The 27,904-nt window shown below is 35.4% G+C and overlaps 2 protein-coding genes and 1 pseudogene across 4 annotated transcripts in view; all 3 read right to left on the reverse strand.

The window, feature by feature from the left end:
• Positions 1-5,090: 5,090 nt before the first annotated feature.
• Positions 5,091-10,715, reverse strand: LOC134376260 (tripartite motif-containing protein 64C-like). The gene is made up of 7 exons (XM_063094868.1): positions 10,305-10,715; positions 10,200-10,202; positions 9,646-9,741; positions 8,688-8,918; positions 7,851-7,873; positions 6,819-6,916; positions 5,091-5,638 (listed from the first exon to the last, which is right to left on the reverse strand). Exons 1-7 carry the CDS (start codon positions 10,713-10,715, stop codon positions 5,091-5,093), a joined length of 1,410 nt encoding a protein of 469 aa, XP_062950938.1.
• A 5,769-nt stretch (positions 10,716-16,484) lies between these two features.
• LOC134376261 (L-lactate dehydrogenase A-like 6B) lies at positions 16,485-17,589 on the reverse strand (annotated as a pseudogene).
• A 4,150-nt stretch (positions 17,590-21,739) lies between these two features.
• Positions 21,740-27,904, reverse strand: part of LOC134375391 (glutamate carboxypeptidase 2) — a 62,614-nt gene continuing 56,449 nt past the window's right edge. For 2 of the 3 annotated variants that reach the window (XM_063093786.1, XM_063093784.1), the window contains 4 exons: positions 25,495-25,759; positions 25,113-25,194; positions 23,277-23,369; positions 21,740-21,929 (listed from right to left, as the gene is read on the reverse strand). In XM_063093786.1, coding sequence (XP_062949856.1) covers positions 21,740-21,929; positions 23,277-23,369; positions 25,113-25,194; positions 25,495-25,759 — 630 coding nt within the window. The remainder of the gene's footprint in view (positions 21,930-23,276; positions 23,370-25,112; positions 25,195-25,494; positions 25,760-27,904) is intronic. The other variant, XM_063093785.1, reaches the window with a different exon arrangement.

Here is a 27,904-nt window from a genome sequence, read left to right on the forward strand (position 1 = left end):
CTACAAAAATATATCAAAACAGAGCTGGTTTTATTTTTTAAATTTCTTAAGTGACAATTTGGGTCAAAATTAGGTCCATATTCCAGCAAGATTATAGGCTTCTGTGACATTGTAGACTAATTTTAATAACTTTTTCATTTCTTTTAAAGTTATTTATCTTGTCATATATTATTTATTACTTAAAATTTTTTCATTTTAATTAAATAATGGAAAAATATGGATTGGTGGGAGGTAGGAAGGACCGAATTAATCTACCATTTTTATTAAAACTACTGTGAATGAGGCATTTTACCAGCACTAATCTACACTTATAGATTACATTTATACCTAGTTCATGAGTATACAAACAAGGAGACATATGCAAAAACATAATTGTTTTAACCAATGCTACCTTATTTTAATGGTGCTCTTAGTTCATTTCGTGTTGCTATAACAGAATACCACAGACGGGGTAATTTATAAAGAAAAGAAATGTGTTTGTTAAAGTCCTGGAGGCTGGTGAGTCGAATAACAAGTGAGGCTCTCTGGTGAGGGCCTTTTTGCTGTGTTGACCTATAAGAGAAGGGCGAGAGATCAAGAGAGCAAGAGAGGAATAAACCTGCTCTTACAACAAACTCACTCTCTGGATAATTAATCTACTCACAAAAAATAAGGACTTAATCCATTCATGAGGGCAGAGCACTTATGACCTAATTACCTCTTATTAGGCCCCACCTCCCAACACTATTGCATTGGGTTTTAAGTTACAAACACATCAATTTTGGGGGACACATCCAAACCACAGCAATAACAAATTCTGAATTTTAGTACAGATCTGTCAAATTCCAGTATTAGAGCTGCTTTTTTTGGACCAAATGATGCAGGCTCTTATAGATGATGGTCAGTCTTCTCTGGTAGAACGTTAGTGTCATGAGGTCAGGAATTATAGCATTCATCTCTGTATCCCATGCAAGGAAGACAAGGCTTAGAAAAGACTAGGTGCCTAATTAATTTGAAAATCCATGCTTTAAAATCACAAGCATATCCCCAGTTGAATTTGTGTATCTCCCTATCTAGCCTGGGTTATAGACCATACTACCACCTAGTAGCAAAAGTGGGTTATAGTATCTGTTATTTGAAGTTAAAAGAATCATCTCTTTAAAGCTAATTTTACAACTTTAATGTTGAACAGGGCAGTAAATGGCATCATTTGTAACAGTGTTTTCCAAATGCATTCCACATTTTTTAGTTATCTAGAATTAATAAAAAAGATAATCTCTAACAGCAGTAAGAGAATGAAAGTGTATTTTTCATTCTTATCACATTACTGAAACAACCTACAAGACTCTAGAGGCAGTAAAAATATTTGACAACTTCTAGCATCATCAATGCCTTTTGCATTCCTTGTTTGCTTGTTCATTCAACATAAACTCAAACAAAATAAAAATATATTTAAAATGTGTGTGGGGGGTGCATGTATGTGTGTGTTTGGTAAAACTATGGTAAAACTTTCAAAGAGATTTCTGTTAAAATTTTATTTTAATTAAAAGTTTTAAAAATTATTTTTCTCTTAAGATGTTTCATTAGAATTCTCTTAATTTAGCAGAAACAATCTTATCTCGGCCCCAATCCTTGTATATTTTCAGTTTGAATCTGAAAGAAAATTATTTATTCCATTAATTTTTATTTTATTTTATGTATTTCAGATGTACAACATGATGTTTTGATATACGTATACATAGTGAAATAGCTACTCCCATCAAGCAAATTAATATATCCATCATCTCACATAGTTTCCCTTTTTCTGTGTGGTAAGAGCGCCTAAAATACACTCTCAGCCAAGTTTCATTATACAATACTGTATAATATTATTAACAACACTCCTCATGCTGTACATTAGATCTTTAGACTTATTCATCACGCATAATTGAAAATCTGTACCTTTGACCCACACAACTCCTCATTTTCTCCTCAACGCCCACCCACCCACCACACCCCTGACCCTGGTAACCACATTTCTATTCTTTGCTTCTATGCATTTGGCCTTTTTTTTTTTCTCTAAGATTCCACATACAAGTGAGATTATGCAGTATTTTTCTGCGTCTGGCTTCTTTCACATATGAAAATTAACTTTCTATATGTCTCCTAAATACGGTACAGAAATAAACTGCTAGTCAAGGGTATGTCCAAGTTTTATATAATTATTTTCCAGCTCATCCACATGTCAAGTTTTACTTTTTGAAAAAACCAAAATTTTTGAATGCAAAAAATAAAAAAAAGGGTTACCAGGTAAATGGTAAATAACTTTTTGGGGGGGGAAAAGAACCTGGGAAGTCTCAGATTTTTGGAGTAATGATTGGTAAGGATTCCTAGTGCTTTTACCTGGATTTAATTTCAGTTATAGGTGAGTCTCTGGTATTACCTATTCTAATATAAATTATGAAAGGTGAAGAAAGAGAATGCATTAAATATCTCCAGGAGCATCATTACAATAAGATACTCAGTATAATGGCTGAGAAATTTTACTGAATAGATACACAAACTGTCCCCATCTCCCCAAATCAAAGACAAATACTAAGTGTCCATAAAGTGGCTAATTCTGCTTGTATGTGCTGGTAAATCTGATTACCAACTTCTTAGAAAAATTTTAGCATCAATAGAAAAGCTCAGGAACCATAGGTGAAATTAAAAAGGGATGCTGCGTGAAGTCTCAGTGGGTAAAACTACACAATCTGAAATCACTTGAAAAAAAGGTGAGACAGAAAGAAATTTGTGACAAGCTTTTTTTTCTGATAGCTAATTAAGTGCTGCATGAAATATGTTGGAAGGATGAAAGAAAATTAACTGCAGAATATATATGTGATGCTGAGTGAAAGAATAAGGGAACATTTCTGATAAATATTTTCAAAATTTGTAGAATCATCTCTGTCTTAATCATCCATTTAAGGGACTAGAAGACAAGTGAGATGTGCCTCACCACATGACAGGTCTTGAATAGGAAAACACTTGACACCTTGACAATAGTGAAAAGCAGGGTTTGCTCATTCTTGAATATTGAGATCTGGTCCTAATCTCAAGTAATAACATATGCTTTTGTTAAAACACTCTCTCACTCTTTTTTTTTTTTTTTCATTGAATGCTACCTCTTGGGTTTTCTTCTGTTGTGCCAGTCATTTAATTATTTTTTTCTTCTGACCCAAACAATAAAAATAAATTATCTTTTTCTGTGTATCCAATATTCCCAGATACATCTCACAGCTTGGTGTGTCATATGCCCAAGCTTAAACCTTAGGATGGGACCAGAAGTGATGAAGAAATCAAGTCATCCCCTTAAAATCAGATCTCCTTATTGGGTATTTTTTGTTTGTTTGTTTTTGTCCAACCTTCCTGCTAGACGGGTCATGGCAAAAAATTGAACTTTCTTACACACACAAATAAAATTTTTTGTTGAAAATATCAATATTCCCCTTGACCATGTCCAATATTTGGACAAAAATGTGAGAAGTGCACGCCCTCCAACTCATTTAAAGTTCGGGGTCTTTGTTAGATCAGATTAGCATGTGCCCTAACTAGAGCCATAAGAGCTTTCTGCTTGCTCTGATTATCTGTTAGAAATGAACTCTCAGTTTCATAGGATTAAGCTCTTTACAGATGATACAATTTCTTCACATTTTAATAACTATTTATCAGTTATTGGTTCTCTCTCTCAGGGACATAGGTATCACATTCTATTATAAAATTTTGTATTCTGCATCATCTGGATTATTCTTTCAAATATAAATTTGTTTTCTTTCTTCTCTTGCATAAGATAATTTATGCCATTTTATGCTTAGTAAGTAATTACACATGTATGCCAATTTAAATCCTGATAGTCTCCGTTCTTCTACATTCAATTTTCTATTCTCCTATCACTTTATATAGGATCTCCATCTTCCACTAATTTGTACTAAGCATCCCGAAAAGTCAAAACACTGTGGGATAAAATTATGTTCCAATTATATCAGACCACAATATAAAGGAATTTTCTTAGGCTGTGAATCTGGAAATCAACCTGTTTCTTATATTTTCATGACATTATGCGTTAATATTTTCAGTCCTATTATGTTACTTACATTTTTGAAAACTTTCTTAATGCTAGAATCAAATTTGTTTATATTAACTGTTTCATTCATTTATTTATCCACTAATTTACCTCATATTTATTGTATACTATGTTCTATATACTACATTGGATAATAGGAATATAGTAGCAAATAAGACAAATACTTTTCCCCCTTGGAATTTTCAATCTAGTAGTAATATGTACCAATAAGGGTTTGTTATGAGAGTTTGTTGACTATTATGGTGAGATATTATATTATGTTCGTAGGGTGTGTAATAAGAGAACTACCCTGATCTGTGGAGTCAGAGGATTTTCCTGAAAAAAACTTGTTTGAGCTGAAATACGATGCATAACTAGGATTTAGAGAAATGGTGAGTTTGTCAGATACTTGGATCCGCTCAACTAGGTCAATCTTGAAGAGAAAATAAAAACCCTGTTTCTGTTTAATAAGTTGAGATATACACCACTTCTTTCTTGTACCTCAACAAGGTTAAAATATGGCTAATAAAGCACATTGTTTCAACATGGATGAAAAAAACTCACACACAAAAAGCCACATATAGTACAATTTTATTTACATGAATTCATAAAGATCAAAAGTAGATGAAGGGTTGCCAGGGGATGTGGGAGGGTGAATGGAGACTAACTGTTAATGGGTGTTGGGTTTCTTGTCGGAATGATGAAAATGTCTTGGATTTTAATAATTATGATGGTTGCACAACTCTGGATATACTAAAAAGCACTGAATTAAATGCTTTAGAAGAGTGTCTTTCACAATGTGTGCATTTATCTCAATAAACTCTTTATACAAAAAAGAAAAAAGCTATTGCGGATATTCTGGTAAATGCTTCATAATAAAAAAATTATAATAATTTAATAAACAAATTTATACACTCGGTATAGTTATCTTATTTTGTAACCATAAAGTAATTATGTTTCCTTAAATTACAATATGTTCGAAGACAGTCTGGCACTGTCCTGTTACCTCACATAAGGTGGTCTCAGGACCTTAGTTTCCTCCGACATGGGAATTCACAAGTAAATCATCATGAAGCCTGGCTTTCCACGGGGAAGCAAGGCAAAGGAAAGGCGTAAGAGGAGAAGAGAAGAAGGAAGGAAGGAAACTGTATATGAGGGAGCTTTTGTAAACATCGTAAAAGCTCACGATTCCATTGTCGTAATCCAGAAACACCCCAACTCGGCCCAGAGGCCTTTTCACATACTGAGTTAAGGGTGGGGAGTTGGTGGAGAGACTATAACGATCACCCCTCTTAAAAGAAAATAGTAAAAATGATTCTTCAGAATCATGAATGATATCAGTATCACCTGTCCAGGAATCTTTACAGACTCCCAGAATCCAGCTGGAGGAGTGAGCCAGGTCCACCTCCCAGTAATGCCTACCAGAGGTAAAGGCCTGAGCCCCCCATGCCGCAAAACTCTCCACAGTCTGGAGCTCTCTGGATACACAGTGATGGTCATCTCCAAATATCATACTTCTGACATTTTCAGAAAGACTCATGTAGCAACTGGCTGTTTCCTTCCTCAGAGGATTATCCACTGCAGTAAGAGGCAAAAATTAGACCAACAAATGGTATCTCTACGTCCTCAGGGGCAGAGGCTTTCTGCCCAGTTATTCACCTCATTTTCCCGTCCTTCAAGGGGAGTTCAGACTTACTCATCTTTGAAGAGGATGGGTTAGTAGGACCGCTACAGCACACAGAAATTCTTCAAGTCATAGAGAAAAAGAGAAGATAACTGAAAAGCTGGCCATACCACTGTATGAAGCAGTGATTTCATGTCCACTTTTAGATAATTTGTTTCAGTACACACCTAAAACTATTTCCCCTCTACTTTTAGTAGAAAACTCTTCTTTTGTTGTTTGTCTTTAGTGGCATTCATCAATAGACATCACTTTGCTGTGATGCAGGTATTTATTAGGATACATGCTGTGCCTGGTACATTCTCAAACATCAAAAAAATTGATAGAAATCGACATGCACAATTTATGTGTTTCTGATAAGAATATTCTGGCTTTACATTATCTTATTTTTAACTATTAATTATTTTTAACAAATAATTATTAATTATTTACATTATTCAATCTAATCCCTGTCAGCTCTCTGCTGTTCACACCTGCTCTCTAGTATGTGCCTAACATGGCTACGCTGTGTGCACAGACCCCTTGACTTTCAGTTGTCTTGACATTGATCTGATAGCATTAGAATTGCTCTGCTTATGGCAATTTTAGTCGTTTTTTTGATTGGACAAAGCTTTCTGATTTTATAAACAAAATGTTATTTGTACAATGCATGATAAATGCATTTGGAATATCCAACAAATCAAAAACCACCAATGCCACATTGTAAGTATTTACAACTGGAGGAAAGTATTTAAAACTGGAAAAAAATGAATAAACATACAATATTTCTTGCTTCTCTGAGAACTAAGCCTTGTAACTCTTCAAAACCACATGACCTGCATGAATACTCTTTCTTCTCTTCCCTATCTTGTGTTGGATATAATATGTGTCTTGTTAGGCATTGTCAACAAAGTGTAAGTTAAAAGTTCAGTCTTGATTATCCTTATATAACTATGCAGAGAGAGAAGATACAAAAGTTTTGGAAATCACTCACTACTTTCATGTCAGAAAAAATAAAATAGAAATGGGGATGGCTCATCGCCAGAAATCCACTAAAGAAAGAAATTGAGGCCTGATTGTCAGAGGGCTGACTCTTACCTCTGAAGTGGTTCAGCATGTCTAGGATTCCAGTGATGTGCCATGAATTGAGCTCTGGGTTCATTGGCTGGGGCTTTTGCATCAGCACCAGCTCAGTCCTGTAAAGAATGGCACCAGTTATACTTTTGGACTAAAAGCTAATCACATGGTTATTACAAAGATAGCAGTTTTTAATCCAAGACATTTCATCAGAATTCTCTCATTTTCAGTTCGTTGGTATACATTTTATTGTAACACTCTTGAGGATATAAGTAATGTTCATTTTTTTTCCTAAATGTAACATATCAAATTCCAACTTCCCCATTCTTCTCAGACATTATTCAATTTCTAAAATGATTGAGTGCCATTTCCTCCTTCCACCTCTTACTTTACCTCAGGTAATGCAAAGATCTTGTGTTTACCATAGAGCAGAAACTTCAGGCAAAATCTTTGGGACTTCAGTCAGCAGTAGTTACCAATGATGCAGTTAGTGTCTAAAAGGGAAAGTCCATTGAGCCAGAGGCTTTGATATTTTCTGCCAAGCAAGAGAATCTGCATCATGCAAGACAGCTCTGATCCTGAGGGTCCTGAGATAGCCATTCCCCTCTGAGTTCCTGCCTACAACTGGGGCACGCTGTGATGAGCCGGGAATTGTCATTACTACTCATGGCGTAAACACCGCACTCTCACTCTCATGCTTAGGGAACCTCTTTCCTCTCTTTTGTACCTTCTACTTCTCTAGGGTAGGGGCTTCCTCTGTGATAACTGAGAACAATCTCCTTGCTAAGATTTGTTGAAGTGGGCCCAGTTGGAGAGGTCGGGGGGATTGTGTGGAAAAAAACCCAAAATAGCAAATTGATTTTAGGTATATTTGAACTTGGCCACATAAGAAGGAAATTTCCAAGAACAAGGAGCAAGAGTCCTTATGGACTCTTTTGAAACAAAATGGAAAATAGCAACAAAGAACAATGTTAATATCTCAACACATTCACAACAACTTCATAAACAAGAAACAATTTTCTCAAAAATCAGAGATCTTTAGCATAAACTCACCTTTCCAATATGTTTCCAAAGTCCTGCAAGGAAAAATAAGATAAAGTAAATAAAAAATAAGATAAATTAAATAAAAAATAAGATAATCATGAAATTTTCATCATTTTGCATTTTCCCTGGTACTTTTCCTTTTTTTTTTTTTTTTTTTTTGTTTAATAATGTGTTTTTTTTCCTTGTTCCTCTCTAGGGAAACATCCAAGGCTATGTTAACAACAGAACCTAAACTAAACTACGAGGGGCTTCCTCAGTGTGCATTAAGAAGAAAGGAACTCAAGAAGAGACCATGCAGTGTTGCAAGAAGATCCAGGTTCCTAGTTTTATCACCTCCCAGTCTACTTCCAGGGAGAGGTCTGACCACTTATGACAATTGAAACAAAACAGGGAAATATATATATAATAGACTGCATTAAAATTGATTACAGAATTCTGTAAACCTTGAGTTGACAAGAGGCAAAGCCTCAATGTCTTCAGCAAACTGATTTTGTGTGGGACAGCAGAGAGTGATGATCGATTAGGGGACATAAATGGAGCATTACCCCAGCAAAGTTGACTTTCCTCTGATCACACCGGTTGGCTGTTTTGTATAATCTCTCTGTGTGGATAATACTCCCAATCTCCTGAAGAGCATTCTATCCTATGCTATTTCATGAAATGGCAAAACTCGCCCGGGATTACCAGAATATGCATAAGTAAGTGATTGAACAAACATAACGATGGGAGACAAGGAGCACATATCACTCAGCTGAGAGAAATGGCATATGCAGGGGACATTTCAATGTCTGGACTGCGTTGCCAAGAAAAGCATTCCCGTGTCTCAGGATGGACCCTCCCCCTCACCTGGAGCAGCTCCGCGGCAGGCTTCTGGCACGTCTCAGCCAGCTCTCTGTGCATTTCTTCTAGGTGTTCTTTCTGTTGGGTCATCCTGACTTCACTGTTCCTGAGTTGCTGGAAAGTCTCCGCTGCTTCTCTGTCTAGTGTCTCTAGATGGAGTTGCTCCTCCTCGTGGAGAAACAGATGTATCTTCTGATATTGAATTTTGATCGTCACCTTCCGTAAAGCCACATAGTGCTGCAGAGATATTCAGTTAAAAAGATCACATGTCCTCATTCTCAACAGAAAACTTACAACTTCAGGTATGATTTCCTTACAACTTACAACTTCAAATATATCAAGCAAATCATTTCTAAACTTTCTGCCTCAGACCTTCAAAGGGTCTTGAATATTTTCCAGTCTTTTCTGGCCATCCTTTATGTTTCCTACTCACTCTTCCTATTTAAATCAAAATTTACAGAGTCTGAGCTTCTCTCCCTACGATGCTTCTACATAATTCTTACTACACCAATTACTTTCTCTACTTCCTGAATCTTCTTACTTTCCTGTTGTTCCTTTGCCCGATTTTTCTAAATATTTCAACATATTTAAGTATACATCATATTATATAGATTTTTTAAAATTACTGTATTTTTCTGCTATGTACTATTCTATTTCTCTTCTCTCCTTCACACTAAAACTTAAGACAGTTCAAGGCTGTCTTAACCTCAGTGTTGGAGAAGGTTTATCCGAACCTTCAAAGTTGAACTATAAATACCTATCACGTCCCATTTATCCAATATACTAGTATTCTTTGCATTAGTTTGTGTTGATCTGTATACTTGTAATAACTGATGTACCTCTTGAAACCACTACTTTTCCTGGGAAGAAACCACTATCCTTTAACATGTAATTTGACTTTAAATAGTATAAGCCAGCATTATGTCAATTTGCATAAAAACAAATAAAACATTTTCATTCTTACCGCTAATGAATGGATTTTACTAGTTTCCTGATTTAGATGGTTTTGCATTTCCTGAGTCATTTTCCGTAAGGTGTCCATTTTCTTTAGAAATTTCTCCTGCAAAATAACCAAGAGCTTTAGTGACAAAGAAGATATTGTAGATTTCATCCCATTATCTATAGGAAAATCTGTGGTTGAGCGAATAGTAGTCTTGAGTTAGAATGGAGTGGTCAAGTTTTTCCATGATAAGCAATTTGATTCTAATATTTGGGATATTAAATGTGACAGAAATATTTAATAGAGAGTTTTAAGTCACCCTGCAGATAATGTAATCCATCTCCTGAGAAATTTGTTTTTATATAATCTTTCTATAAAGGAGTTCTGCTTGCAGCAGAAGCCAGTATTCCTGCTACTAGCCACCTGCTCCACATCCGCACCAATTCCCCATATTTGGACAATGTTCCTAAGGAAAATTCCCTTACTGAGTGCTAAACCCAACCATGATTATAGTATCACATTGATTAGCAACATGGAAAGGACATATCGATAGCTTGGGATTTATATTGAAAAATTACCACCTCCAACATCTCCATTCTCATCAACTTCATTATCATAAGTCCTCATCTCTCTCTGATTTAGAATCCTATAGATTCCAAATTTGCTTTAGGGGTATCACATACCCGGTATTCCTCCGCAGCACATTCTATCGAACTGTGGCTGTGAGCCCTGTGCTCCAGTGATTCAGAGCAGGGTCCACAGAGCAGGTTTCTGTTCACTTCACAGAAGAGCCCCTTTGTCTCCTTGTGTGCCACACAGATCTGGTCCTTAGAGCTGTCAACGTGACAAGGTCTGGCTTGTCTAGCAAGTGAAGCCAGCCTCTTGAGTGCAATATTGGTTTTGAAGTCTGGCTTCTCTGATATTTCCCTGCACTCAGGGCAGCACATTGAAGTTTGGGCTTCCTCCCAGCAGAGGTATAGGCAGGGCCTGCAAAAGCTGTGACCACAGTTGATGGTGACAGGGTCTATGAAGTAGTTTATGCAGATGGAGCATGTGAGCTCACTCTGGAAGGCTTGCAAGGTATCTGAATCCATGTTTCTGAAAATAAAATCAAAAAAAAATTTAAAGAGAGAGAGAGAGGAGATAAAGTTATTCTTGTGGAAGTTATTCTTTGGAAAAAAGCTTTTGGATAGTTCTACTTGTCTGCTTGAGCTCTGTCCAATCTACACATTAATTTACCCTCAGTAGAAACCTAGGCTTGGTAAATGTAGACAGACTGGATTTATACTGTGATACAAATGAGAACATGAGATGAGATAGCCCTCTCATATCCTTTTTGTTTAAAAAAAAAAGCAGTGTTCTCAATCATACCTAAATTACTTGGACAAGCTTAAATCTTGGGGCAGAGGGTAAAAGTTGGGATGATACTAGAGTTATTTGTATTAGCTGATTAATCCAGAAGCACTTCCAAAATCTCTCTGTCTCTCTTTTTTTCTCTCCCAATGACTCCATTATTGTAATAAACAACACAACTCCTAGCCTCTCTGCTAATAGTCCATGCTCTCTGCCTCCTATGTCACTGATGCAGTTTTCCAAAGACGATGAAAAATTGATTCAGTTTACTCTATTTTAATCAACGTTAACTTCAACTTTCAATGCCTAAAACTATAAACAGTTGAATTTATTCTTTTAACTTAAAAATCAAACTCATCCTTTCAAAAAAAGCAAAAGGTAAAAATTATCTATTATTTCTAGTTTAGGAAAACAGTTTTCCCAGAGTCAATTCAGACCATCAGAGAGAGTACCTTTACTTTAGGAAAAGGTAAATATTCATCCTACAGTGATAATCAGTAACAATTAATCGATTGCCTTTAAAAAAAAATAGATAAACACAGGGCTTTCTGCTCTACACTAAAGAATGCAGAGATAGGTTAATGGACCACAAATTTATCTTTATTTCCAATATTTCCTATGGTGATCAATGCTACTTCTTGGGAGCCCTTACCAGTTGGTTGGATTGTTTTTGAATACTTTTCAAATTTTAGTCTGCAAACTGAAGGGTTTAAAGAGACAGCAAATAGGAATTTTACGATGTTTTGTAATGAATTCAACACATTTTATGTTAATGTGTATAAAAACTAGTATATTCACACATTATATTGAACATTTTAGGTGGTTATGGGTTTGATAGTTGTGTAACAACTGCAGAAAATTATTTTTAAGGCCTAAAAAAATCTAATAATATAGAAACTAATGGAATAAAAATAAATCAAATAACTTAATATAACTCAAACCATATATTACAAATGCTCTAGTTACAGATACTTTACATTGATGTCATTTAAAATAATTAGGAGCTACTTATTTGATTAACAAGACCCGAATGGGCTGACAGGTAAATTTAAAGTATTTCTGTAAAGGAAAGTAAGCATGAAGGCCTTTACTCTCAATTCCATATGCACCAGAGTCTACTATGAGCGGTCTCACGACTGGAACCTCTGGAACATCTGTTGATACCAAGGTCAGCAGTAACTCTCAGCTCTTCAACACCTGGCAGCTGGAAATTCTGTCTTCCCTGGAGAAGAGGTCTTCTCTGGACCAGTGTGCTATTTAAGTGATTAGACTCACCTAAGACCACACCCACTTCTAGGAAATAGATGATTAAGTTATGCAGAAAGGTGTGAAACTGGCTGATTGGATTTACAAACTATAGAAAACAACACCGGGGGCTGAGAGTAACAGTAGAGGAGGTTTGTGGTGAGACTAAAAAACGTTGACCTGATGCGGGTTTTTCAAAGAGATATTTTAAATGAAGCACTTATTTCATTAAATAAATTTTTATTCTATAAGAAATGACCTCACAATTTTTAACATTTGGTTTGCTACTCTACTTTTAAATTTATAATTATTAATTAAGTTCCCAGCCATTCTTTATCTGAATATGTCCGACAATAAAACATTAACTGAGATAAACAACACATCTGACTGTGTAACTGTATCACTTTAAAAAGTGCATCTAGAAACACAATTATATTTTAAACTACTGTATCTTTAATAGTTGATGGAATTACTTGTAATAATTAACTTGTAATGATTAGTTATATAAAAATAAAATCGATTTTTTGGATTCATTCAACTTGATGCATAATTTGAAATCAGATACTTTACACATGTATATATACATATATGTGTGTGTTCATATATGATATCCACCACAACGTGTGTATTTATATTAAAAATACTATATGAAGGTACTTCAAAAAGTTTATGGAAAGACTCATACATCTCTTAATTCATGTCTCTCAATTTTTACATAAACTTTTTGAAGCACTTTCGTATATAATAAATAATTATTTAAACAATGATTATGTAAATACTCATCTTTAATAAATAACATTTAGAAAATTATTTACAATAGGTGTCCCACACTACCTATATTTTGTTGTCACCTATCAGAGTTTAAGAAATTAGCAATGCTTATGTATAAGTTGTGTCAATAAGTTATCTAGCAACTGGGGATTTATATCCTTTTTAGAAACCTATGAAAATAGTTTAATCCTGTTAGAAATTGGAAAAGTGAACAACTAAATAAATGTCACCATTTAAATATAATCAGATTGAAAAAAATTATAAAAGCTAGCATATCCTAGAAAGAGATGAAGTGTTTGTCCTCTTACCAATATATAGTGATATGAATTAATAAGTTTTCTTAAGTGTCATCTGACCAGCAATTATTCTTCAAAAAAAGGTATCCTAGGAGATTAAGAAAAGGTTATCATATGTGTGGACCTTTCCAAAAACTTTTTTCTTTGAAAACTGCCTCAGTCATTTCTTACAATGTTGCATATCATCCACGTAAATAGAGAGAGGAAAGACATTCTAGTATTCTCATTTTTAAGTAATTAAAGGGTCAGTGGTATAGGATACCTTCCTTTAGTGTTGTTAAATGGAGCTTCCCCATAAGAGGGACTTATCCAACATTTGCTTACAACATCACAGTTGTCCCCCAGTATCTGTGGGGAATTAGTGCCAAGACCCCCCTCAGGTACAAATTCTGAGGATGCTCAATTTCCTTATATAAAATGGAGAAGTATTTTATATAACTTATGCATATCCCCTCATATAATTTAAATTATCCCTAGATTAATTATAATACCTAATAAAATGTAAATGCTATGTAAATAGTGTAATACTTTGTGTTTTTATTTGTCTCATTTTTTATTGTTCGATTTTTATTTTTCAAATATCTCCAAGCCAGGGTTGAAATGAAGGGCTAAAATGAAGGGCTATGCCAGGATCATGTATTGAATACACAATATGGTAAATATGTCAAATCTTCCCAAATAGACCTATAGAGTAAATACCTTTCCAATTAATGGTCATATAGAGCTTTTTAATGCACGTGTGTGGAAAAGGAGAATTTGATTTATAATAGTGTATGTGTGACTGGGGCTCTTAGAAGATGCTTGTACTCTAGAGTGTAAGGGACAGGCTGCAACACTAAAAAGGAATTAGTGCTGCATTATCAGTCTTATCAACTCCATTCTTTCCGTACCTATAGACACAAATGAAACTGCTACTACATTGTTGCAAATGGCAGAGTTTCATTTTTTATGGCTAAGTAGTATTCCATTTTGTATATATATATATATATATATATATATCACATTTTATTTATCTAATTATCTGTTGATAAACATTTAGTTTGGTTCCAAATCTTGCTATAGAGCCACGATAAACACTGGAGTGCAGGTATCCCTTTCACATGTTGATTTCCTTTCCTTTGCATAAATACCCAGCAGTGGTATTGCTGGATCATGTGGTAGTTCTATTTTTTCATTTTGTGAGGAATCTCCATACTGTTTTCCATAATGGCTGTACTAATTTACATTCCCACCAATAGTGTATGAGTTTCCTTTTCTCCACATACTCACCAGCATTTGTTATTTGTCTTTTTGAAAATATCCATTCTAACTGGGGTGAGATATCTCACTGTGGTTTTGCTTTGCATTTCCCTGATGATTAGCTGCTCAGGTCATTTGTCCATTTTTTAATCAAAGTATTTGTTTTCTTTTTTTTTTTGAGTCTTAGGTTTTTCCGTTAATGAGATCGTGTCTTCTGCAAAGAGGAACAATTTGACTTTCCCTTTTCCAATTTGGATGCACTTCTTTACTTCAGTTCTCTCTCTTGCCTAATTGCTCTGGTTAGGACTTCCCGTACTATGTTGAACAAGAGTGGTGAAAGTGGGCATCGTTGTCTTGTTTCTGTTCTTTGTTGGCCTTTGTTGTGTTGATTCTTTTCTTCTATAGCTAATTTGTCGAGTGTTTTTTTTTTATCATGAAGGAGTTTTGAATGTTATCAAACGCTTTTTCTGCACCTGCTGAAATGATCATATGGTTATTGTCTTTAATTTTGTTGATGTGATATATCACACTTTTTTATTTGTATATTTTGAACCATCTCACCCACAAGATAAATCCAACTTGATCATGGTCTATAATCTTTTTGATGTGCTGTTGAATTGGGTTTGCTAGTATTTTGTTGAGGATATTTGCATCTGTGTTCATCAGGGATAATGGCCTGAAGTTTTGTTTTTGTTGTATCTTTTTCTGATTTCAGTTATCAGGGTGATTCTGGCCTCATAGAATGTGTGTGGAATAATTTTTTCTTTGATTTTTTGGAATATCTTGAGAATATTTAATTCTCCTTAAGAGAGGTTTTAGGTTAATTATGATAATACATATTTATTACAAATATTTTTCTCAGTATGCTGTGTTCATTTTGTTTACATATCATTTACTTTGTGATTTTTTTTTCCTTAGGTTTAGTTGATCCTAATTCATTCATCCTAAAACATACCTTCATTCCTTTCTGATTCTGTGGTTGTATTCTTCACATTTAACTGTTTATTTTATCTGGAATTTAATTTGGTATTTGACTGTATTTTACCACTGAATTGAATTTAAATTATTTAGAGATTTAACTATTTGGCATCTGAATTTGATTTCTGTCCAAATAGTCCTAAATGATTTATTGAAATATACAGAAGTGTTTGATTTACTCAAGTGAATGTAGTGGATAGCATATGAATTGAAATATTTTTTAAAAACCTGAGTGATAGTCCCTGACAATCAGAGATGAAATTCCATATCCATTGGACTTTATAATCCCCTTCAGCCTTCCAAAGTTGCATATGTTTTGTTAACATTCTTATCAGATGAGTATAAAGTATTAAACCTGTGGATTAATCTAATCCATAGAGTTACATGGAGAAAGACAGTAGTGTCCTAATACTAGAACGTAACTTCAGTATGTACAGATGGAGCATCCCTAATCCAAAAATCTGAAAGCTGGAATGTTCCAAATTCAGATATTTTGGAGCACCAACATGACACTGCAAGTTGTTCATTCGCTGGCTGATGATGAAATAGCCAAAATGGTTCTGAGTCAAGGTGATTATGATAATAGTAACAATGGAGATGAGTGATTACACTGCAGAAAAAGTGCCTATAGACAAAATGGTGAAAATGTGTGATGGGCTTATTGGAGTCCTAGTGCAGCGTGCATTCATAACAGAACAAGAAGTGATGTCAGTTTATAAAATCAGAGAGAGACTTCTAAGACAAAAACCATTGTTAATGAAGCAGATGACTCTGGAGAAAACATTTTTTAAAAAATCCAGTAGAATGTCTCCTCATCCCTAGAGGACGCACTTCCTGGTCTCTAATGTTCTTCTGATGTTTCTTCTCACTTAAAAAGCAAATAAGCAAACAAACAAAACAAAACCAAAAACAAAAAATGCTGTACGGTAACATTTAATCAAAACACACTAAAATCCTGCCCTTGTTTGCTGTTGCTGTTGCCTAAGAGCTGATACAGGCATTCTGGCAATGCTGCTGTGGTGCTTGGGTGAGCTTTACGTATATAAGGTCAGTAATACCATTCCATCCCAGGATAAAAAGAACAATGAGGAATACTTCATCTATTCCATAGAGGCCCTTAATTATGCTGGAAACTGGATATGTTCTCCTAAGATTCCTCAGAATACTTTCTGTTAAATCAGCTACAGACAGGCCAATGACCCCCAGATCACAACCTGACATTTTCATAATCTCATAGGTGCTGGCAATCACTTCTTTGTGGATATTTTTCTATTGATCAGGATCTTTATCAGTTATTATATCTGAGTTCAGCTCCTTCAAAGAGACACCAGCAACGTGAACTCCACTCCACACAGGAACACTTGAGTCTCCATCTCTCCAAGGATCCACCCATGACAGCTTTCATAGTGGATGCCAAGACTGTGCTCAATCAAGAAATGGAAACGAGCAATATCTAGATTACAGCCACTTCCAACAACACGGTTTTGGGGAAATGCACTCAACTTCCTGGCTACATAGGTTAAGACATCCACTGGATTGGAAACAACAATCACTTTGCAGAGGGGGTTGTATTGGATAATACTGGAAATCATTAATTTAAAGATGGCCACAATTCACTGGACTAGAATAGATTAAGTCATGTTTCTCCTTTTGCTTGATATGCCCCTACTGTGATAATATGATAATCACTTGGCTGGAATATGCAGTGACAAAGTAATCTGTGCTGCAGACACTATTTGGCATTTTCATGAAAGGACTGTCAAGTTGAAGATCCATAGTCTCACCCTTCAGTTTGCCCTCATTGACATCTATGAGGGCAAGTTCATCATCACTCAGGCCTTTTAATAAGAGGTTGATAGTACAGACGAGGCCAGCTGACCCGTTCCTGTGCTGGAATCTTATTATGATGAACAGACTCCTCTGAAGTGAAATTCATAATAAACTGACACTTCACAATCTCCATCTTGGACTTGGGGGTGAAAAGCCAGGCACCCCTGAGCAGGCCTGGAGCTGCCTGATGGGTACACAAGGCCATGCCCAGGTACAGGAAATTCGATCCCACCATGCTCACTCTATGGCTGGCTCGCAGGATGCTTGCACCCCCGCTCATGGCTGCTCACTCAAGGGCTGGGAGAAGAGAATGGAGGAAGGTGCAGTGATGCTGGTCGAGACGCCGAGTAAGTCTGACCACTGGACGTGCCTCCACTGTGGCTGCACAGTCTCGGCCTCAGCCCCCAACGCAGCTGCGTGGCCCACCCTCAGCCTGAGCCTCCAAGTACTCCTCTGGTCTGCTCAGACTAAGGCAGGGCTGCTTCTGCAGCAAGTGTATCCTGGAGGTAGTTTAACAATCATGTATCCTATTAGACAGTTGACAGGTATAACAGGCCAACCCAGATTCCTGGAATAATTAGTTTTCTACTTTTAGTATGTACCCCGAAGAAAAACGCTTCTCTGAACTATAGATGAAAATAAGGTGAACTCCTCCAATCCATAACCCACCAGGAAGTGTGAGGTGCATGTGCTTTGTCTCCCAAAAGCTGCCCGCACCACTTCCCAGGGCTGCAGGAAACATGGGTTCGTGTGTTCTGGTGTAGCCAGCTGGAGGGCCTTCTACTGAGAAAGGATTCCGGTGCTTTTAAGCCAGTCCTGACCATGACCCACATCTGGGAGGTCTGCAGAAGCTTGACAGCAGGAGAAGGACCGACTGTGACTTACTGCAACACTAAAATCTCACCAGAGAGGATACAGCTTCTTGTGCCAAAGGAAAGCCTGGGATTGTAAGTCCCAATTAAAAACGATTCAAGAAGATAGTGATGTCACTCTACTGTGAATTTCTAAAGCTTGCCACACTGCAAAGCTGAGCACACCCACCCCACACCCCGCATAAAGTGAGACCCAGCCCAGAGCCCACAAAGAAAGACCTATTCTCTGATAAGGCAGCCATGGCTACTTTCCTGATTAAATCATTCGGGGCTTTTCTTTTTAGCCAGTGATAATGTTGTAACAAATCCAGCCACCATTCTACTGCAGCAACAATACCAAGGAAAATTCCACCTCTAACTAGGAAAAGTCATTCATCCCTGGATCCTGGAGCTTCCAACCCAGAGGAGGGTTCCCCAGTCCCAGCGCCTATTGCTGCCATGTTTATACCATAACCACTTTCAAGATACCATTTTATACCCATTTTAGAGATTTAGAAACTTAAGAACAAAGTGCCTTAATAATTTGCCTGTAGTCATACTTTGAGTAAGTGGGAGCACCAGGGTTTGAACCCAGGCAGTCTCTTTTCTAAAATTGTGCTCCTCTCATCGCACTACCTCTGTGAATAAGTTATATTAAATGGTTGCTGAAGTATGTTCTTAAGCCACAGAATTACAAAATGCTGTGGGGGAATTCGTAGTGCATGCTTGCAGTACTGACTGAAAGTTCACAAAGATTTCAGATTTCAGGTATTTTGTGGGTCTTTGTCTGTTTTTTTAGAATGTTAATGTTCCCCTTGTCCCATGTCTATCATATTGTCCAGCTCTCTATCAATGACACCAATAAAGGCTTTTAGCATGCTCAGTCAAACCTCATTACAAAGGCATTGCTGAAGTCCTAGTGCTGACACTGCTCCACTTTGCCAAGTACGTGATTTCCCAGACAGAGTCCCATATATGCGCGCTACTCTGATTATTTACGAAATGAGTGTCTGATATGGACTCTGCATAATAGCCGGGACTGGAGCCACAACTAAATAACAAACTTTGTCCCTAAAGAGCTTATGGACTAGTAGAGAATACCAGGGAAAAGACAGTCATCCTGGAAGTCCTCCTAGAAGAGATAAAATCTAATCTGAAACCCAAAGGATAAGAAGAGGAGTCATTTTTTCTGAGGGTGAAGTCCACATGACGCAGCCATTATCATGAGAAAAGATTCAGGTTCTGGCCTGTTGCTGGTTTGGTGCCCCCATCTATACTTAGGCCAAATACTTTCTAAAATGTAAATATGACCATATCCCTACCTTGCTTAACGTTACTATGTGACTTTTTATAGACTACAGGAAAATAGTTACACTCCTTTGGATGACTTCCCAAGCATGACAGGATGTATCTGATGCTTAATATATGGATGCTTTTCCCCACACTCCTTGGATTACAGTAACAATGAGTTCTTTGAATTTCTCTAACGTGAGACACTCTTTCATAAATCTGTTATTTTTTATAACATGATTACTTTGCCTGTGGGAATATAAATAAATAAAATCACTTTGAATCAGTTTGGCACTGCCCAGTAAAATTGAAGATGCACACATTTTACAACCCAGAATTTCCACTTATAGATAGGAATTGCCAGGAAAGATAATCTCTCGAATATTTACACTAGGAGACATGTTCATAGGAGTAAAACACAGAAAACATTCCAAATATCCACCAGTAGAAAAGTGAATAAATATATTTTATGCGCCAGTTATACAGTGGTTCCTCCACTCCAAAGTCACTCTTTGATTGTCTGATTTTCATAGAGGGATCTGGGCCCTCCATATATTTTTCCTTTCCCAAGTGGTTTGATGCTAAACTTTGTGAGTAGAAGGCATTGGAGAGACATTTCAAAAAGGGGATTTTTTTTCTTGCTTTCCATTGGCTCACTTGGCAGGCTCTGCACTGCAAATGACTTCTCCAGCATGGCCCCTACTGCATACATGGCTGCACCAGTGCCCAGATCTTGCATTGCAGGCTGCTGCTATAGTACCTGGTTCCTGCAGTTCATGGTGCTCAGCAGAACCCAGCAGCCAAGAGCTTCTCCTGACACTGCCCTTGGGAAGATTTGTAGTGGAATGCCTCTGGCAAGACATTTCCTCATAAATAGCTTTCCACAGTTATCTAGAAGTCAAGTTTCTGGGGCGTTCTGGAGTGAATTTGCAGCAAGATCTGCTAGTGAAGCACCACAGTGGTTTCTCTACTACTGAGTGTGGCCCATAGAGTGGAAGGAACTCTTCACTGGCGGCTCCAAATCAGCCGTAAGGATAGTGGCTACTCCTTTTCTCTGTTATTCATTTTTTTATTTAGAGTTCTCCTTACCTTTTGCTATAAAATAGTTCACTGCTCCAATGCTGTTATAATTAATCAATCTTTATATAAACTTGCCCTGTTGACCTTACTGTGTAGTTTCTCTGTCTTGATGGATCCTGACTGATAAATATTACATTCAGACAAGTGAATGCTCTATATTAAGGATCTGTTGAACTCTGGCCACAGTGATACACAGATGAAACATCAAAGGCTAATGAAATAGTCAAGTATCAGAAAAATACACGTAGTATGATTTTATTTATAAAAAGTTCAAAAACCACAGGAAGCCAAAACATGTAAAGATACAGTAATGTGTGCTAAAAGTATAAAGAAAAAGAGTAAAGATAAATCTGAAATTTAAGAAAATGATAACCTCTGGCAGAAAAGGCACAATTTATCAGCAGTACATGGGGGATCCAAACATAATGGAAATGTTTCTTTCTTAATCTGATTATTGGGTTTACAAATGTTCATTTCTATTAGTTTTAACTGTACACATATGCTACATATAACCGTATATATAAATAAAATGTTTCTTAATTTAAAAATAATAATCTCTTATGGAAAAAAATGACTACATTTACCAGGAGTGTGATTAGATCAGAGTTTCCCTATTAATATGCTAAGATAAGGTTCTTGTCAGCTTGGGGTGGCCAGGCAGGGCCTGAGGAGGCCTCTGGCTTGGAGCAGCCTTGTGCATTTTCCTCAGTGTGCTCTATAATAAACATTATTTTCTATGTGTGCAATCACATGAATAGAATTGGAAGTGCTGTAGTAGAGTTGATAGCCTAATAATTAATGCAAGGTAAGAGTTTTACTATGTTAGTCTGCTCTCTTTAATTTTAATACTTAGTTTTAATTCAACTTCAGAATAACCTTCTATAATTATAGAATAAAAAGTCTTTTTTATCTACAGAGAGAAGAAAAAAGAATGGGCAAACAAACACGCGCGCGCACACACACACACACACACACAGACACACACACGAGGGTACTTCAAAGAGTTCATGGAAAGATTTGTATTCTCTTTTAATTCGATTTTTTCATAAATTTTTTGAAGTACCCTCATCTTTGTTTGTTTGTGTGTATATCCTTCAACTTTTTCAGTTAATCGATATTACCCGTCATGATTCTCTCTGAGTGATATACCACACAAATTCAACTCGGGTTCTGTAAAGAACACTTTTAGGCTACTTCTCTCAAAGTTCCTGCTGCAGCCTGTACTGTAAAGGATGCAATAGAAATCTGTCTCTTCACCTCGCCCCAAGCTTTGGAAGGGTCCACTTTGCTTTCAATATCAAACAGAGCATCATAAATTCCTGGGAAGGATTCCCCTGCATACTTGTTGTGGCTGCTTGGAGCATAGATGATATGCCTGTTGACAAAACAGTTTGCAGTCTATTAGTTGTCCAAATGACACACAAGAGACAAAGAGGACTCTATAATTCCTGGATTGCATATTTCTAGTTTTATGATTTGAATAAGCCACTTGTCAACCAAACTTCCAAGTTCAATCATCTCCAAAGACTAATCTACGAAATTTGTGTTAATTAATTTTGACATTAAATAGATAATTTAAAGTGGCTCAGAGCTACAACAACAACAACAATAGCAACAGCTGCTGATTACCTATTATGGACGATGCCTCGTATTTATGAATTTACCTACGATTTTTCTAATCCTTATAAATAAACTCTATAAAGTTGATATTAGTATTTCAGAGGAGGAAACTGTGGTCTGAGCAATTAAGTGATTAAACGATTTGTCTCAAGGCACACTGCAAATAAGTGCTGATTTGCTGCTATACCACAGTAGCCTCTGAATTATACCCACAACTGTGATCATTAAAGTCCTGTTTGCTTTCATCCCACTTACTACTGTATTTTTTTCTTCTCTTTAAAAAAGTCACAACAGGATGCTAGAATGCTTAGCTCAAAGCATGAAGAATAATTACAAACAGTTTTGTGATGTTCCACATGACCTAGTCAGAAAACTGTTTTATTGGAGCGTCTAAGGCAGTTCATGCAATAGCCCTAAAAGAGAAGAACTAACTCCAAAGTAAAGAGGTGAAGAAGTAAATAAGCACATTCATGCTGCCATTGGCAAACCAGCCACCCTGCTTGGACGTCCTTGCTCCCAAACCCTTTGAGAATCCCTAGACTGAAACATGAGGCCATTTCCAGCTGTCTAATTATCAATTCATTCTGCAATACTTATTAAGAATAGCCTGGGAACAGTTGATGTTTATCAGAAATAATACAATTATCACAATTTAGGGGGAAAGAAAACCTAGATGTCAACATTAGGGGAGTGAGTAAATATCTATTTATTATATATTTATATATAGATTTATTAAGTGTTATGTGAATACATAAACACAAGTATATTTACCATAGGAAAGATTAAAATTATATACACCAAAATATAAACAAGATTTTATATTTGGCTAATGGGAATGAGGAGATTTTTATTTTATTCCTGTGACTTTCTGGATCTTTTAAATTCCCTAAAATGAACATATTTGTCTTTTATAAGAAGAAACGGAAAAAAGATACTTAAAAAGAAAGATATTCAAGAATCTACATGAAGAAACATATATTTTTTACTTATTGCATATATTTTGAAATTTTCTATTTGCAAGAAATCAACTATAATATTTTTCTAAAGTGCAAAAAATAAAAAAAAGTGATGTTATAGCAAAGAGACATACTATTTTTCTTACCTATAGAAAGGCCTGCCTGGTAACCCTAAAGGATCAATAAATGCTCGTTCCAGAAACATCAGTTGATCATTCATAATTCTCAATAATATTGGGCTAAAGAAGGAAATAAATATAGTTATAACTTCACAAAATGTACGTACTACTAAGCAAACAAAATTTAAAGCAACACTAAAATATTTTAAATTACCATAAGCTAATTAAATAACATACATAATTACCATATTTTTAAAAATCCTATAAAATATTATTCTGCTATTTTGCTTACTTCATGTTTTATTATAAGTATTTTATATTATATCGTCTTTGTAATCATCAATTTTAGGGTTACAAGATGTTGAAATTGGTGAATATTTAATCTAGTAAATTCTTTCCTCCTAGGCATTAAGGTGTTTTGAATTATTTGCTGTTACAATTTTATAATTCATATTTTTCTCTGAGCAGTCTTTTTCCATCCAAACTTGAGACTCTTTCTTTAAGCAAAAATTCAAGAAATGGAAATACTAAGTCACAGTATCAGAACTCTATGATGGCTCTTGAAACCGTTGCAATGTGTATTTATGCCTTCCAGAAAAATGCGAGAAAAATGCAAGAGCCCCTGCTTCAGTATACCGCCTGGAGCAATGAACACAACCAACTTTTAAATTGTTTTTAATTTAATACGAAAGTAATACAATAGTATTTTCATTTGTATTTCATTTTTTGAATTATTAGTGAACTAGAATATTTTGCTATATGTATCTTCTTTTTGAATTATTTTTCTTGTCCATTAGCAATATTTCCAACTTTGTTCTTTTGGAATTTCTTACAAAATAAGTTTCCAACTCTTTTCTCTTTGCTTTTTAGTATTAATTTTCATATTCTGAACCATTTTAATCTTTGCAAATCTAATGGCATCATTTTCCATTGCTTTTTAACTTGGCATCTTTCCTTCAAGAAATTTCCATTTTTAATAAATAAGTCTTCTACACTTGTTTACGTTTGCATAAAATGTGAAGTGAGAGTCTGAATTTACTTCTTTTATTAATTTCTAACAGAGATTATATAATATTATTTATGAATAATTCTTTCCCCATTGATTTATACTATATCCTTCATTACAAATACTTTCTTAAATATCACTGACCCTATGTCTAAAGCATCTATTCTTATTTTTCCATGTATTCTTGTATCAGTACCCAAGGATTTGATATTTCTATCATGATATTATGTTTAATACACAGTAGATGTTCATCCTCATAATTCTACTTTTAAAAAATTTTCCTTAGTGTTCTTACATTTTTTTCTTCCATCTTTATATTTGGCTCAAAATATATTTTATGTTTGTGATTTTATATAGAATTAATCCTAAATGATTAACATTTCCAAAAATAATGGCTTCACAGTATTTACCATTCTATATAAATAGAATTTAGCCAGCTGAAAGTGGAAATGAGGAATTCTATGTAGAGATAATGACTTCAAGAGAAGGTAGTGGGAAATTATGCTCTGAAAATAAGGCAATTTGCTGAAGTATGATGTATTGATGGTGAAGGAACAAGAGACAAAACTGGAGAAAGCTGGGGTCACACAGTGGAGAATCATCGATACTCAGGTGGGCATGTTGTAACAAATCCGTTGGCACGGAGGAGGCATTGCATTTCTGAGTGGCACGGTTCTCATTCAGAATGTTGGAAGCAGGTCTTTGAGAGATATGGCAGACCTGTACAGGATTTGTTAGAGGGGAGACACAGAAAACAGCAAAAAATTTCCACAAATATTTCAGCAACAAAGAATGTCAATTAGTATTTCCTTTCAAGCATATCTATTATATGCACAACTTACAAATGTAGAACATACTTGGTTTTCTCGAAGTCTTGTAGTCTCTCACTGAACTGAGAAGCAATTTCTGTAAAATTCTTTACTGCAGAAAAAAGTGAATCTGAAACAGAATTTGTGGTCATGAAAAGCTTAAGAACATTTCTAATGGAATTGTTCTACAGTTCAAGAACAGGGAACAATACAGAAAGCCATGTTCTTTTGTGTTTTACAAGGTATCTTTACTTTGTTTATCATAAGATGTGGGAACTTATGAAATGAAAAAAAATATTTATAGACAAAATATTTGATTATATGGAATAGCAATAAATAATAAATGAGCTAAAAACAAGGTGGGTCATTACACTTCAGAGATCAACAGAAACATATAGATAATGAAGTTGAAAGAGAAAGAGTAACATACCAAATGATACACCATATGTTTTCATTTCTTGTGGATGTTTCATTGAAATATTGTAGATTTTGTCAGCATACTTTCTTAAAACTACAGCATAATCTCGACAGTCAAAAGGGAGCACTACAGAATTGGCTAGTTCAAACACCATCCCTCCTCGAACCTGGGCCACAGTAAGGTGATATTTAAATGTTGGGTCATAGAACTTTTCCACCAATTCATACGTTTCATAGACACTGTGATACAGTGGATAGCTGCTGAATTTGTTTGTTTCCTACAAAAAAATAACAAAATACACCTCTTGTAAGATAGCTTATAAGAAAATGCCTAGCGCCATGTTTACTATTGATATCAGTAAGAATGCTTGGTCAATGGTGATTAAAGGAAAGTACTTAAGCACCTACTTAGTAAGCTACTTACTAAAAGACTAATATTATAGTATTTAAACACACTTTAGGTTTGTGCCAATTAAACTATATGTGTAAATAATGTAAATAATATTATAAAAACTTTTTTAAAAAGATACCTAAGAGGCTTGCCTTTAAAAATATAGATATGGAAATGTTTTTAAAACTCTGAATAAAAGACAGAACATTATTGCAGTTGAGTAAAAATAATTTATGAAGACAGACAGAGAACTTTTAGAGGCAAGTAAATAAGCATTATGCAATATTATACAGGGGAGTACAATAAATCGTTTAATCACTGAAATTCTGTGGATAAACGATTCTCTGACAGGCAGTTTGCTGAAGAGTGGAGTTTGAGAGGTGAAGGGTTCAGCAGGAGATCTGAAATCTCACTAAGGACAGAGAGGGGATACTAAGACAGGTGTAAGGAAAGCCAAGAACATACAAAAAGACAAGGAGAGGACTTTTCAAACTGTGAGTTGCTGATTTATGTCTTTGACCATTTTTAAGATGCTCCTTTTTTTGTTATCGATATAAAAGAACACTTTATATAGCAGTGTGTTGAGGAGACTGGAACTCTGAAATTATCTTTACAGGGTTTGGATCTAATCTTCAAGACTTATTACCAAAAACTTTAGGTGTTCACTTCACCTTTCTTAGCAGTAGTATTCTCATGAGTAAAATATAGATAATATCAATATCTACCCTCACCACCACCAGTATATTAGCCCAACACTCAATCTCCATGGCAGGAGATTAAAGATTTACAGTCTGAGAAGAATAACTTTTCCCCAAAAAAGACCTAGAGATACATAACGTTGGCTGTTAATCCCCAGCGGTCTTTGTTCTGTTTGGAATTGAGTTCAATCTCTTTCTGCTGTTATAGTATCCCTATTGCAATAGTCTTGAATAAAGTCCTTCTTGCCATTATAATAAGTGTCAGAAGATTTTTTTTCTTTAACAACATAGAACTGAAAAGTGAAGTTGCAGTGTAAGCATGTTATTTATAAACATAGAGGTAGGTATCAAAGAAACCAATTTTTAAAAAGTTAAAAGAGTTCATTTGATTAACAGAAATTAGTGGTGGAGTGACCATGCAAGTGAGATAATGAACCACTTTTTTAAATCATAAGCTCTTATGGTAATGACATTTTATAAACTATGTACATATGATACCTGATGAAAGTTAAAGTATAAAAGTTATCATTAACAACAACAAAAGAAATCATGAATTTTATGTGTTGATGGTGTATTATGCTACTTACTGTTTAATGATTTGCTGTTTGTTTAATGATGGGAGACACAATAATATACAAAAATTCAAATATGTTTAGGTCTGTATACTGATTAATTTTGAATGATAATGAGGATAGAGGAGTCATAGACAATTCCTCCATTTCCAACTGAAATGAATGAGTGAATACATTGCCATCAAAAGAAAAAATATATATATTTAAGGGAGTCCACGGAAGTTCAAGTTGGCAGACGTGAGTATTGGTGCCAACTGACATGTCAATATAGGGCTCAGGATATGATATGTGGGAACTATACCATGCAGTAGGAGCACCATCAACCTCTGAGACATTCTTCTGTTCACAAATTCCTCTATTCCTCTAATGTTTGAGTCACTTCATTGGAGTCAGAATTGTTTGTTTAATATATATTTATAAATATGGCAGAAAATTTCCCAAGCATGGAGAAATATGACAGCAACCAGATACAGGAAGCTCAGAGGTTGTCAGTCAAATTCACTCCAAGGAGGAACACTCCAAGACACATCATAATCAAATTATCAAAAACCAAAGACCAAGAAAGCACACTGAAAACAGCAAGAGAAAAGAAACACATGACATTCAACATAGCACCAATACTTCTGTCAGTGGATTTCTCTGTGGAGACCCTACAGGCCAGAAAAGAGTGGGATGATATATTCAAAGAGATGAAGGAAAAAGACTGTCAGTCAAGAATTTTGTATTCAGCAAAACTAACCTTCAAATATGAAACAGAAATAA

The sequence above is a fragment of the Cynocephalus volans genome, chromosome 4, assembly GCF_027409185.1.
Source record: "Cynocephalus volans isolate mCynVol1 chromosome 4, mCynVol1.pri, whole genome shotgun sequence".
Lineage (NCBI taxonomy): Eukaryota > Metazoa > Chordata > Mammalia > Dermoptera > Cynocephalidae > Cynocephalus > Cynocephalus volans.

What these genes read in the sequence shown, in the direction of transcription:
- LOC134376260 (XM_063094868.1), bottom strand. Translation starts at nt 10,715, where the DNA reads ATGGATTCAGATACCTTGCAAGCCTTCCAGAGTGAGCTCACATGCTCC. An exon ending in GTAAAATCCATTCATTAGCG is followed by an intron (nt 8,919 to 9,645) that starts GTAAGAATGAAA and finishes ATATCTCTGCAG; the next exon opens with CACTATGTGGCTTTACGGAA. An exon ending in CTGCCGCGGAGCTGCTCCAG is followed by an intron (nt 7,874 to 8,687) that starts GTGAGGGGGAGG and finishes TTTTCCTTGCAG; the next exon opens with GACTTTGGAAACATATTGGA.